This window comes from Merops nubicus, unplaced genomic scaffold (genome assembly GCF_000691845.1).
Source record: "Merops nubicus isolate BGI_N331 unplaced genomic scaffold, ASM69184v1 scaffold8457, whole genome shotgun sequence".
In the NCBI taxonomy this organism is placed as follows: domain Eukaryota; kingdom Metazoa; phylum Chordata; class Aves; order Coraciiformes; family Meropidae; genus Merops; species Merops nubicus.
Window position 1 is genome coordinate 1 of NW_008618252.1, and position 11425 is coordinate 11425.

General features: G+C 37.7%; 1 protein-coding gene across 1 annotated transcript; it reads left to right on the forward strand.

The window, feature by feature from the left end:
- Positions 1–6: 6 nt before the first annotated feature.
- On the forward strand, positions 7–11178 carry CEP83 (centrosomal protein 83kDa; the record flags this gene model as incomplete). The annotated part of the gene is made up of 6 exons (XM_008943375.1): positions 7–66; positions 3153–3404; positions 5095–5226; positions 8508–8622; positions 10754–10898; positions 11029–11178. Coding segments are annotated over 6 exons (854 nt in total), but the record flags the coding sequence as incomplete, so codon positions are not given.
- Positions 11179–11425: the final 247 nt, after the last annotated feature.

An 11425-nucleotide genomic window follows, 5' to 3' on the forward strand; every position in this document is an offset into this window, starting at 1 on the left:
TTTGAACATCAAAATGAAGAACATGCACGTATTTTAGAAGAGAAGAAAATCATATATGAGGCTGAGGTATGCAGAATGTTAGAATAGCTTAAAATATGTCTGACAAAGCTGCTTGAACGTTGTAAAAACGTTGGTACTTGGTGGGTTGTCAGTTTGACACCATTTTGTAAGGTAGTGTTTTTTTCCATTCTCTTAATTCTCACAACACTTTTATGACTTAGCCTAAAGCCGTCTCTGTAGGTTGGTTCAGTGATGTGCTGCAATATCACTTGTGCTATTACAAGTAAGAATAGACTTGACTTCTGATGAATGACAGCCAGTAGCTCTGGTTACTGCTTTTTTTAATCACATGTGATGGAATTCAAGACAGTACACTAATCTGAAATTAATAAGTTATCTGAGCAACCAATGTAAATTTAGATTTTAAATTACTTCTTTGGCAACTAATCCAAGAAGAAGGCAGCAGAAGATACTGTTAGTACCAGCCGAGTGTATGTTTTCCAACTAAGTTGGATCATGACAGTGGTGGTCAAAAGGGTGCTAAAAACTATTTCAGTTGCATTACTCTTGAATAAACCATTCATGAATCGTTTCAGAATTGTAATTTCAAAAATGTAGCTAAATTACTATCTTATCTATGTTTTAAATGTATGCAGCAATGTAAATGAGTGTTGCATATGTCATTTGCATATTCATTTAAGTATTTGTCTGGGAGTGTATATCCTGAGGTGTCAGATTTGAGTGTATTAGTCCAAGCATGAGACACAAATCAAAGCAATCATCACTTTCAAAATCAATCCAAATTTGCAAATGCAACACATTAAAAACAGAACAGTTGTCCTTCCCAGAGCTAAACCCACATGCCGCTTTACAGCCTGCCTGTCTTGTGGGCTGGTTGAGTCTGTGCTAGTCCTGCTGCTAATTAGCACACTTACAGAGAATGAAACTACCTTGAGCCCGGGGCACCATGTAATGAAGTTTCTCTCTCATAGAGCCTTTTTAACCTTCTGTGCCATTTAGGACAAGAAGGCTACAAATACATCCAAGTTCTTAAATGATGGCTTGGCCGTGTCATGCAATAAGCGTTTGAATTTCCTCATAAAAGGGGATTGGAGGGCTTTTGCTGCAGAAATTGGCTTTGCTCCGTAAAGATCACTGATGCAACTTCTAAAAGCACTACTGCAGATCAGAGTTTGGACTAATCTTCAAATATCAAAAGAACTCTTACATACCTTCCTTATTCACTCTTTTTCCCCCAGTATTACATTCAGTCCATGTAAATAATTTTGAAACACTAGATTCTATATATTTATAGTATGTGTGTTAGTTATAGTCTCAAGATGAGTTTGTTCCTATTGTACTGCCTTGTAACAGAAAGGTTTTTTTAATTTTTCTTTTTTTCTGTCTGGCAGGGCCCAATCATGTTTGCTGTGTTGAGTTACTAGCAGATTTGAATTCTCTTCTGGTTAAAGAATTATGGAGTCATAAGTTGGCAGAGACCTCCTTGTAGTCCAATATCCTGCTTAAAGTATTGAAGTGTAATAAGATAGGTTGCTCAGGGCAGTGTCTGGGCGAGTCTTGAACATATGCTAGGACTGAAATTGTACAACCTTCCTGCACAAACTATTCCAGTATTTAACCATCTTCATGGTATACTTTTTTCCTAATGGAAATGGGAATTTTGCATGTTCCAACATGTGCCTCTCTTCCCATCGTCATGCATCATCTCCTTTTCCAAGCTGAAGAGGCATAGTTCTCTAAGGCTGTCCTTTTATGTTACGTTCCCCAACCCTCTGACCATCTTGTTGGCCATCCACTGTGCTCCAGTTTGTCATTATTATTTGTGTACTGGACACAAATTCCAGGTGCGGTCTTATGAGTACAGGGAGGGAGGGGGGAAAGGATCGCTTCCCTGGATCTGCTGGCTACCCTTCTGCCAATCTGCCAAGATGCTGTTGGTCATTTTTGTTGCAAGGGTACTTTGCTGACTAATGTTCAACTTGTTGTCCAATAGGATCCCCAGATCCTTTTCCATGGAGCTGCAACCTAGACAGTTGTCCCCAGCCTGTACTGTTACACTGGGTTACTCCATCCCAGATGCGTAACTTGCTCTTGTTGAAGGGGTTCCAGCCAGCCCATTCCTTCAGCCTGTCCAGATTGCTCTTGAATAGAAGTTCTGCTTTTTAGCATGTTGACCATTTCCCCCTGCTTTGGTGTCACCCACAAGCTTGATGCAAGTGTACTCCATCCCATCATCCAGGTCACTAGTGAGGACATCAATCAGTATTGAACCCTGTACTGATCTTAGGAAGACCTCACTCATTACAGGCAGTCAGCTGGACTTTGCACTACTGTTCATTACTCTCTGAGCCTGGCAACCCAACCAGTTTTCCACCCACTTTATCATCTACTTTTCCAGCCCATATCTCACCAGTTTGGTGAGAGAGAAGATTACGGGAGGCTGTATCAAAGGCCTCATTAAAATCAAAGAATATTAGATCCATTGCTCTCCTTGTCTGCAGTGTCACTAACCTCATTCTAGAAAACAGAAGTAGGTCAGGCATGATTTGCCCTTGGTAAACCCTGCTTTCCATCACCTTGTCTTTCATGTGTTTTGAAACAGCTTTTAAGAGTTTTTGCTTCATAACCTTCACAGAGACTGAAGAGAAGCTGACTGTCCTGTAGTTACCTGCATCCTTCTTCTTGACCTTTTTGCTCTTGATGATGGGTGTGCTGTCTGTCCCTTTCCAGTCGTCAGGAACTTTCTCTGATTGCCATGACTTTAAGTAAGATAGAGAATAACCTTGCAATGGTACCAGTGAGGTCCTTCTAAACACATGGATCCATTCCAAGGACTTTCTGTCCAGTGGGTTAAATGATACCTAACATTTTCTTCCTCTACTCTGGGTACTGCTTTACTCCTGCAGACTGCTACAGGGACGGCCTGATCAGTGAAAACTGAAGGAAAAAAGGCATTAAAGAATGAGTCTGTTGATTTTCCTGTTCTAAGAAAGAAAATAAATGTGAACGTAATTTCTTAATATTTTAAAAGCACACTGCTGCTCTTTCCTGACTTGTAAACTGCTGTATTTGTTGCTGTCTGACACTTAACTGATACAAAAGTTTTTACTGTTCTGATTGACAACTATCAGGTTGCAAGGCTGAATAAAGATAAAGAAGAGCTCCGTAACCAGCTGCTTAGTGTTGATCCTACGAGGGACAGTAAACGTGTGGAGGCACTCTCTAGAGAAAAGGCACAACTGCATCAGAAATTAAAAAGCTTAGAAGCAGAAATAGCAGAACTAAGAGCAGAGAGACACAATTATGCTGTGCAAGCAGAAAATGTCCAAAGAGTACAAGTACGACAGTTAGCTGAGATGCAGGCTGTGGCAAGGTCTCTAGAGGTAAGATTCTGTTTGTTTCTTTTTTTTTGTCTTTTAATTTTGGCTCTTTGTAGAGTGTAGCAAGAATAATGCTTGGCCTGAAAGAACTGTCACTGATAATTTTGCCATTGACTCCGTAATTTGAATTTGTACATTTCAGGTTTAAAAAGAAATTTTAAGTGGTTTGGGAGTCATGTACTGCCAATTCGACTTTGGAAAGGTGGAGAGCTCAACTGAGAGATTCTGTTGAATGATCTCCTTTCTAAACATGCAAGTGATCTCCTTTTGTGCAGTCAGTAGGATGGTCATGTCATCACTTGTCACTTGCCTGGAGTTAGAAACTGATTGTCCTGGTTGGGCTGGGATAGGGTTGGTTTATCCCCTGCAGCCGGCCCAGCCGGGGGTCACTCACTGCCAGGCTGACCCAGTGCCCGGGCAGCGGGGCGGGGGGCGCGCGGGAGCCTGTGCAGGGATCTGTTTCCTTGGTACAATTCGTTATCTGTTGTTATACCTGTTGTTACTGCTGCTGTTTGCTGTTCCTCCTGCGTTCCTGTAGTAAATTCTCCTTATCTCAGCCCACGGGGTTTTGTATTTTTCTCCCCCCAGTGCAGGGGGTTTGGGTGGATGAGCGAGTGGCCGCCTGGAGCCCGGTTCCCGCTTGGGGCTGAACCACCCCAGGCTTTTTGGCGCCCGACGTGGGACTCGAACCATAACCCTGGGATTAAGAGTCCCATGCTCTACCTATCCTAGCTGAAAATCAGGACACTGATGACAATATATTAATAATCTGCTACAGGTTCTTTTCAAAATTCTTTTCAAAAATGTCATATGGCTCTTCCCTTTTTCCTTATTCTTTTCCTTGTGTGTTGTCTTCTTTCTTGCCTTACGTGTCTCTCTCCTTTCTCCAACCCATTACTGCAATCGTTAGTTCTTGGCCGTTGCTCTCCCCTATAGAACCTATGGTATTTCTGTCCTTTTGTATGTTCCCAGGGTTCCACTGTGTTCCTCATGTGTGGTTTTCAGTCCTCCTGTCAGTTCTTGCTGTCTGTCCAGGTAGTAGGTCTGTCCATGTAGATTTCTCACACAGCTGTAACATTTTTCTTTTTACTGTTATCAGTGCTGTGTACAAAATGCTCTGATCACAACTTTAAAAATGCTGTAATATTATTTATTTATAAAACTTTAAAAGTCCTGTTGGAAATAGATCAGTTTGGAAAAAGGAAGGTGAAACTGTAGGTTAAATAACCTTTTTGAAACTTAGTAAAGCTCAGGGTCTTGAGTCTATAATACAGTAATTGCATTTTTTTCCCTCTCTGTGAAGTTAATTCTTCAGCTAGTATAACTGCATAGGTAAATATATGCTATCTTTTTGAGCACCATTTATAGTCAGTGGTGTTTACAGTCTAGTAATTTCTTGGTGGGAATACCTGCTGCCTTCTAACCAAGTCAGATTACCTCTGCCTGTTGTGAGGTAGGATTGAAATTGTGGGTGGTTCTGTGCAAACAGTGTTGGTAAACACAGTGACTTTGGAGTAAAATTGAAGATGCTTGTTATGTTGGAACATACTGTTGAGCAAAGGTAAATATTTATATATTACTATATAATATAAAGGGTCAATAATATCGAAAAGCCCATATAAGTTGATCTTTCAAGTGAATAGCAAGAGACAGCCCTGCTCCAGAAGTCTTAAAAATACGTCCTTTATTCAAGGCAGAAAAGAAGTCTGCTGAACTACAGATTGATCGATTAGAGAAAGAACTGCAGATGAGTCGTGAACAAAACATTCTTTTAACTGGAAAACTTCACAAATCTGAACGAGAAGTTATCTCCCTAGCTGCTAAAGTAAGTGTTTTTATAGTATCTGGAATATACTTTTCATATCCTGTTAAGTTTTTCTGTTTACATTTTACATTAAGAATAAAGTAACAATGTCTTCTGCTATGACTTAAAATAGGTTTGGAATTTTTTTCCCTGATTACAGTTGATTATAGAGTATATAACTTTACATCATCCCTAAAAGCATCTTTAAAAATTGAGTTTATGCTCTTTTTATTTCATTTTCTAGATCTGTTTGTCTAAACAGAAGAGGGCTCGAAGAAGTCTTTGTATTTGTTCTTTTAGTACTCATGAAAATAGACAGCCTTATTTGATGGAAACAAACATTATGTTTTCAAAAAGTGTGTGAAGTGCAATAGATCTTTAAATGGATTTTTTTCCTCTTTTTTTTTTTTTTTTTGAATGGAGCCGTAGCTTTTGGAGATCTTAAAAAGTGTCCTCTGAATGGGCTGTTGTTAGCTACAGAAAGCAAGCTGCATTGGAATCACCTGCAGAGATTTAGGTGGTTAGAAGCAGGATAGTGCCATTAGCATAAGATTTGTCTTGGGCTAATGTGAGCATAGCTTGTACAGAAACATTTCTGTATGGGACTGCATCGTATCATTTTACGTAGATCATTGTCTTGGAACATGTTTGAGTATCTTAGTTGTTGGGTTGGCACCAGGTCTTAGAGGTTTTGTTCTATGTTTGTATGCTTTTTTTTTAAAAAAAATTTACAGAAATTTCCACAAAAACATTTAAGAAAAAAAAGATCAAAAGGCTCCAAGTTCAGGGAAAACCTTGAAAGTGCTTAAGAAATTTGACATCAATGTTTAGTATTTCAGCATAATCAGTTTAGTATGGATGCCAGATTCAGAGTTTTATCTGGTTGCAGTGACTTATCAGCTATGCAAAGCTTACAGATCCTTTATACAGTTTCATATATGATTGTTTGAACAAACAAGAAAAATCAAAACACTAGTAAACCATTTTACCTTCAAATGTTGTGGAATACTTACCTGGCTTTATGTGAATTGGAGTCAGGATACTAGTCCTGATAAAATAGTTACTTGGGTATACTAGCTTTCTTCTATCTCTTATTCCCTCCTTTCTGGAGAGAATACCAGGTAATAAATTTTTATCATACCTGTCAGTTCCTGTCAGCAAATTTAATCCCCAGTGTTTTCTCACCTTTCTGGAGAGGCTTTATTTAGTTCTGAACTAACTGTAAAGCCAGTAACTTTGGTCTTTTATATCTAGCTGAATGCAGAAATGATTTCAAGCTCTCTGTTGACTCAAAGCTATCCTGCATTTCTGAATATACTTTCCAAAATAACATCAACATGCATTTGCTATGGCTACAGCAGTTAATATTGTCATAACGTGCCTCAAGAAAGACACAATACAGGAAGAACACTTTTTCTACCGTAGTTGTTCTTTAACAATGTCTGCATTTCTGAATATACTTTCCAAAATAACATCAACATGCATTTGCTATGGCTACAGCAGTTAATATTGTCATAACGTGCCTCAAGAAAGACACAATACAGGAAGAACACTTTTTCTACCGTAGTTGTTCTTTAACAATGTCAGACTTAATTCAAAGCAGGCTTTACAGTGCACATTTATGAGTCTGAAGTATCTTAATTTTGGTCCTTAATCAAAAAAAGTTCCAGTTTATGGTAAGAATAGGATACACTTTTACCAGTAGTTTAAGAGGCTTTATAAAATGTGCCATACTTGTCTCACATAAATAAAAAAGGGGGGCAAGCCTTCTGTTAAACAATTTCTAGTTGTCTGTCAGAATATATAGAAAATTGTTGGTGTCTTTTCTTTTTGTATCAATGGGTATTCTCTGCTCAACTCCAGAAGTAGGAAAAAAATGAAGTGTTCAGTGTTGTTTTTTGAAGGGAGGAAAGTAGAAACTAATTTCTGTACTAACTTCCATCCCCTCCTGCACCCACTCAAACTTTTTTCTGAGCGCAAGTGCACACATTTGTCTTCCAGATTTTGTGCCTGAAAAAAGCCACCTTAATTTTTCGCAAGTGGCCCTGAAATGTTCTCAACATAGTATTTAAGCAAGCAGATCCACCGTGTAGTTACTACTGTGTCATTCTTAACCTTTTGCCTCTTGTATATGCTAGCAGGTTGTAATTACATTTGTCACTGTGAATGGATTTTCATTATAAGCGCTTTCCTCTAGATATTTAATTCTCATTGACCGTGTAATTACTGCATACAAATGCCTAAACTATAGAAGGTTTTCATGCAATAGTCATTGTCTTTGACTTGATGGTCTTAAAGCTCCTTCTTTTGAGGCCATTTGATGTGTCACAGCTGTAGAGAAGTATTTGATTTAAAGTGCACTTCCGAACTATGAAGACCTGGATTTTGAGATGATAGTGTAGTACTCTGGGGAGATCAGGAGGACTATTAAGTAGTTGCCAAATTGAAATTACTTGGGGGAGCAATTAATAATCTGGTTTTGTATGTCACTGTTTTGCTTTACTTAGGGAGATTAAATTTACCTTTATGTTAGCTTGACTTCAAGGGATCTTTAGTCACGAGTGAAGTATGTGTAAACTGACATGCTAAAGCCTGAGTTAGTGAGGCATCAGGGTACTGTGCAGTTTGGATCAGTGTCATATCAAGGTATTTCCCAGGAGTAGTCTTTCAGAATTACACCAATATTCAGAGGCTAGCTTCTAGAACATATAGTATTTACTCAGACACCAAGTTTTCACAGGCAATCCTGAACATCTGTGCACGTATCACCAAGGCTTCTTGGAAGAGTACTTTTTCTACAATGTAGCTTTCAATATTTGGGTGGTTGTAGGTGCCAATAGTGAGACAGCCTGGCTCCTGGAATATATGTTCTGTTTGAGCACTTCCTTTATTTATTTATTAATTCATCTTTTAATCAGCGAATATATAAAATTTACATTTCAAAAAGACTGACAACTCAGTCAAGAATCTTCAGTGTGTGACTTGAGGAATTAATAAAAACCTGTAATACCACTGATAATGATTTGTGGAATTGGATCATGTCAATAGCTTTAGTGTTACAGTATCTCTATAATCACCATTAAAAACTATCTACAAGAGTGGATATTCTGGATTTGCTTCAGGAAAGCAGTGGGATGAAACAAAATATTTAAAATACATTTAAAATAAGCATAGCCAATGATTATTTGGCAGATTTTCTTATTAGCAAAGTATCATATGAAAAATGTAGAGTAAAGCTGTGAATATATATGTATTTATCTGACTTGATTTGTGTTTGGTTTTTTTTTTTCCCTAATTCATAGGTAGAAGAACTTCAGCATTCACATAAATTGGAAGTAATGAATGTCAAACTGGAGGCAGCAAGAACAAAGAGTGAGATAGAAAGAGAGAGAAACAAGATTCAAAGTGAAATGGATGGTAAAATGTGCAATTAATTTCTAACGGTTTCTTTTGTAACTTCTAGTTAGAATACTATAATTATTTTTCCTCCAAACGTTCCGGAGCAGCCTTCACCTTCTACTTGTGTTCTGGGTCATAGATCTGACAATTAATTTTGTATCTGAAATAACAGTATGGTTTCACTTGGTCTACTAGGCTAAGAACAGTTACAGAAAAATGTTTCATTTATCTAAATTAGTGAATTTGTTACACAATTTGAGAATAATCTATTTCAAATCATGAGCTTCGTATTGTTATTTTTGTCCCTTATTGCCAAATTCTGGAGTCTTTCACACCTGACTTGAAAAAAATTTCAGAGATTTGATTTGTTTTCTGATTCTGTGTCCATGGAATTGGTAAAAATTGGGTAAGGCTGCCATGTGAAACAAAATACAATTTCTAGCTTGTTCTTTGAAGAAAATAGGCAGCGTTGTAAGCTGCATAATTGTTGCAGTTTGGGGTTACACCTGCCCCCAGACTGGTAACAGATGCTCTCTGTTACACCACTGTGCGTGCCCCCCCCTGCCCCCAAAGGGAAGGAGAAGGGGAACAAGGGAGAGAGACTTAGCACTTAGAAAAGGAAAACAGCTTCAATTTTACTCCTACCGAATATCAATAATAAAATGGTGTTGCCCCTCCTGATCCTTCAGCTTTTACTGGATGTGCCGGCTATGGGATGGAATACCCCATTGGGGAATCTTTGGGTCACTTATCTCGTCCACTTCTCTGCAGGTGTGGCTTTACTTTCTGTCCACATCCTGCAGGTGTGGCTTTACTTTCTGCCCCTCTCCATGTGGTACACAAGCTTAGCAGTGGCCTTGGTCTGCACACCAATCCCTGGCAGTAACTCTAAACATGGAGTGTTATCACTGCTTAAAAGCAGGCTGTCTGTGAAAACATGCTGCTAACTTCATGCTGGTTAATTAGAAGAGCTTTAGCTGAAAAATTAAATCATTGAACAGAACCAGCTCTGTTTTAGCCCAAACCAGAACAATAATACAGCTGAGTATGTAGGCAACTTGAAATAGCTTTCTGCAGTGAAAAGGCCCAAGCTTTTTAGTACTAGTTGTATTGTTTTAAATCACTACAAAGCTTTTTAAGTGGACTGTCCTCACTGATTTTCTTTAACTCCAAAATAGTACCTTTGTCTTCCCAGAATAGTTGTATGTTTACTTGCTTTAATATTAAGTTCTCCAAGAGCAACTGAAAAGTCCATGGCTGAGACAGTAAACCACCACTATTGTATTATTGTATACACAGTAGTGTATTGCTAACTAAAAATGTTGGACCCTGTGAAGCACAAAACTAGGGACAGAAAAGTTTTAAGCTAACCTGAACTTGCTGTGGAATCCAGTTTGCATCACCGAATTAGCTAAATAACTAGGAATCATTGCTACAGCATATTGGCTTGTTCTCCCCTGAACACAGGTCTCTTGGTCACAAGTTTTAACTTTGCATCTTTTGTCCCTGCCTATAAAGTCATCATGATAGAATTGCCTCATTTGGTAATATGAATGGATTGAAATTTGAGATCTATTGTAGCCAAGTTACTATGGTTTCACTGGTAGCCAGTTACTGTTTACTATTAACTTTTCTATTAAAAAAAAAAAAACACAAAACACAAAAAAAACCAAACCGACCCAAACCAACAAATGTTTTTACTTGACCGTTTTGTAGTTATTGTGGAACACTATTTTTTAAATTCACACACAACAGCTTAGCAGGCATTGCTTTAGAATTTAAATCAATAACAATATCAAATACTTAATTACTTCTTATGTTATATTAATAAACCCTTCTTATGTTATATTAATAAACCCTTCTTATGTTATATTAATAAACCCTTAAAGCCAGAGATTCCAGTGTACTGGTTACTCTTCAAAAGTTTCTGAAATGTTGCTGTTAGACTAGGAAAGCCCATGTACCTTCTGGTTTTCTTGTTGTTTTGTTGCTTTTTTTTTTTTTTCTCCTGTTTTTCCCTCTTAATTCATTCTGTCATCTGAATTGTGATTTTTAGTTCCCTTTCATCCATTTATAGTTATTTTAGTACTGGATTTCATCAAGTTGATATCAATAACGACATTTTAACTTTTTTTAATGTATGATGCAGGATTGCTGTTAGACAAGAAAATTCTTAAGGCAGCTGTTGAACGTCATAAGGTGCTTTTAGTAGAAAAGGATCGGGAGCTAATTCATAAAGTGCAAGCTGCCAAAGAGGAAGTTTTTGAAAAAATTGCAGCCTTACAGGATGAAAAGTATGTTTGTTGATTTACTGCTCAACTTCTAAAAGAGGAGTGTTTTGAGTAACTTAAATATCATTCTTAGCAGCTAAACAGTTCTGACATTTTGTGATGATTCTTGTATGCATGTTGAATAATTTCTTAGGTCAGAAATCGAGAACCGATTAGCTGATCTAGAGAAGATTAAAGTGGAACAAGATACTCAGAGACAATCTGAAAAAGATCAGTATGAAGAGAAACTACGTGTTTTACAGATGGCAGAAGAATCTAGCAAAAAGGAACTTCAGCGTTTGCGGTAGTGTGGCTTTTCTAGTCTTAACACAGATTTCTAATTTTTCACCCTAATTTCTTTACAGTAGTCAGTATAAATGTTTACTATTCATAGATACAGGAGTATTCATTGTGGTAAATTAAACAAAATTATCTTTTGCATTTGGTAAAAGAGGGCAGAATTAAAAATGTGCTGTTCAAAAAAAAACCAAACTTTTTTCATCCAAGTCTTAAAAAATTACGTCTTAATCACAGGATCACAGAATGTTAGG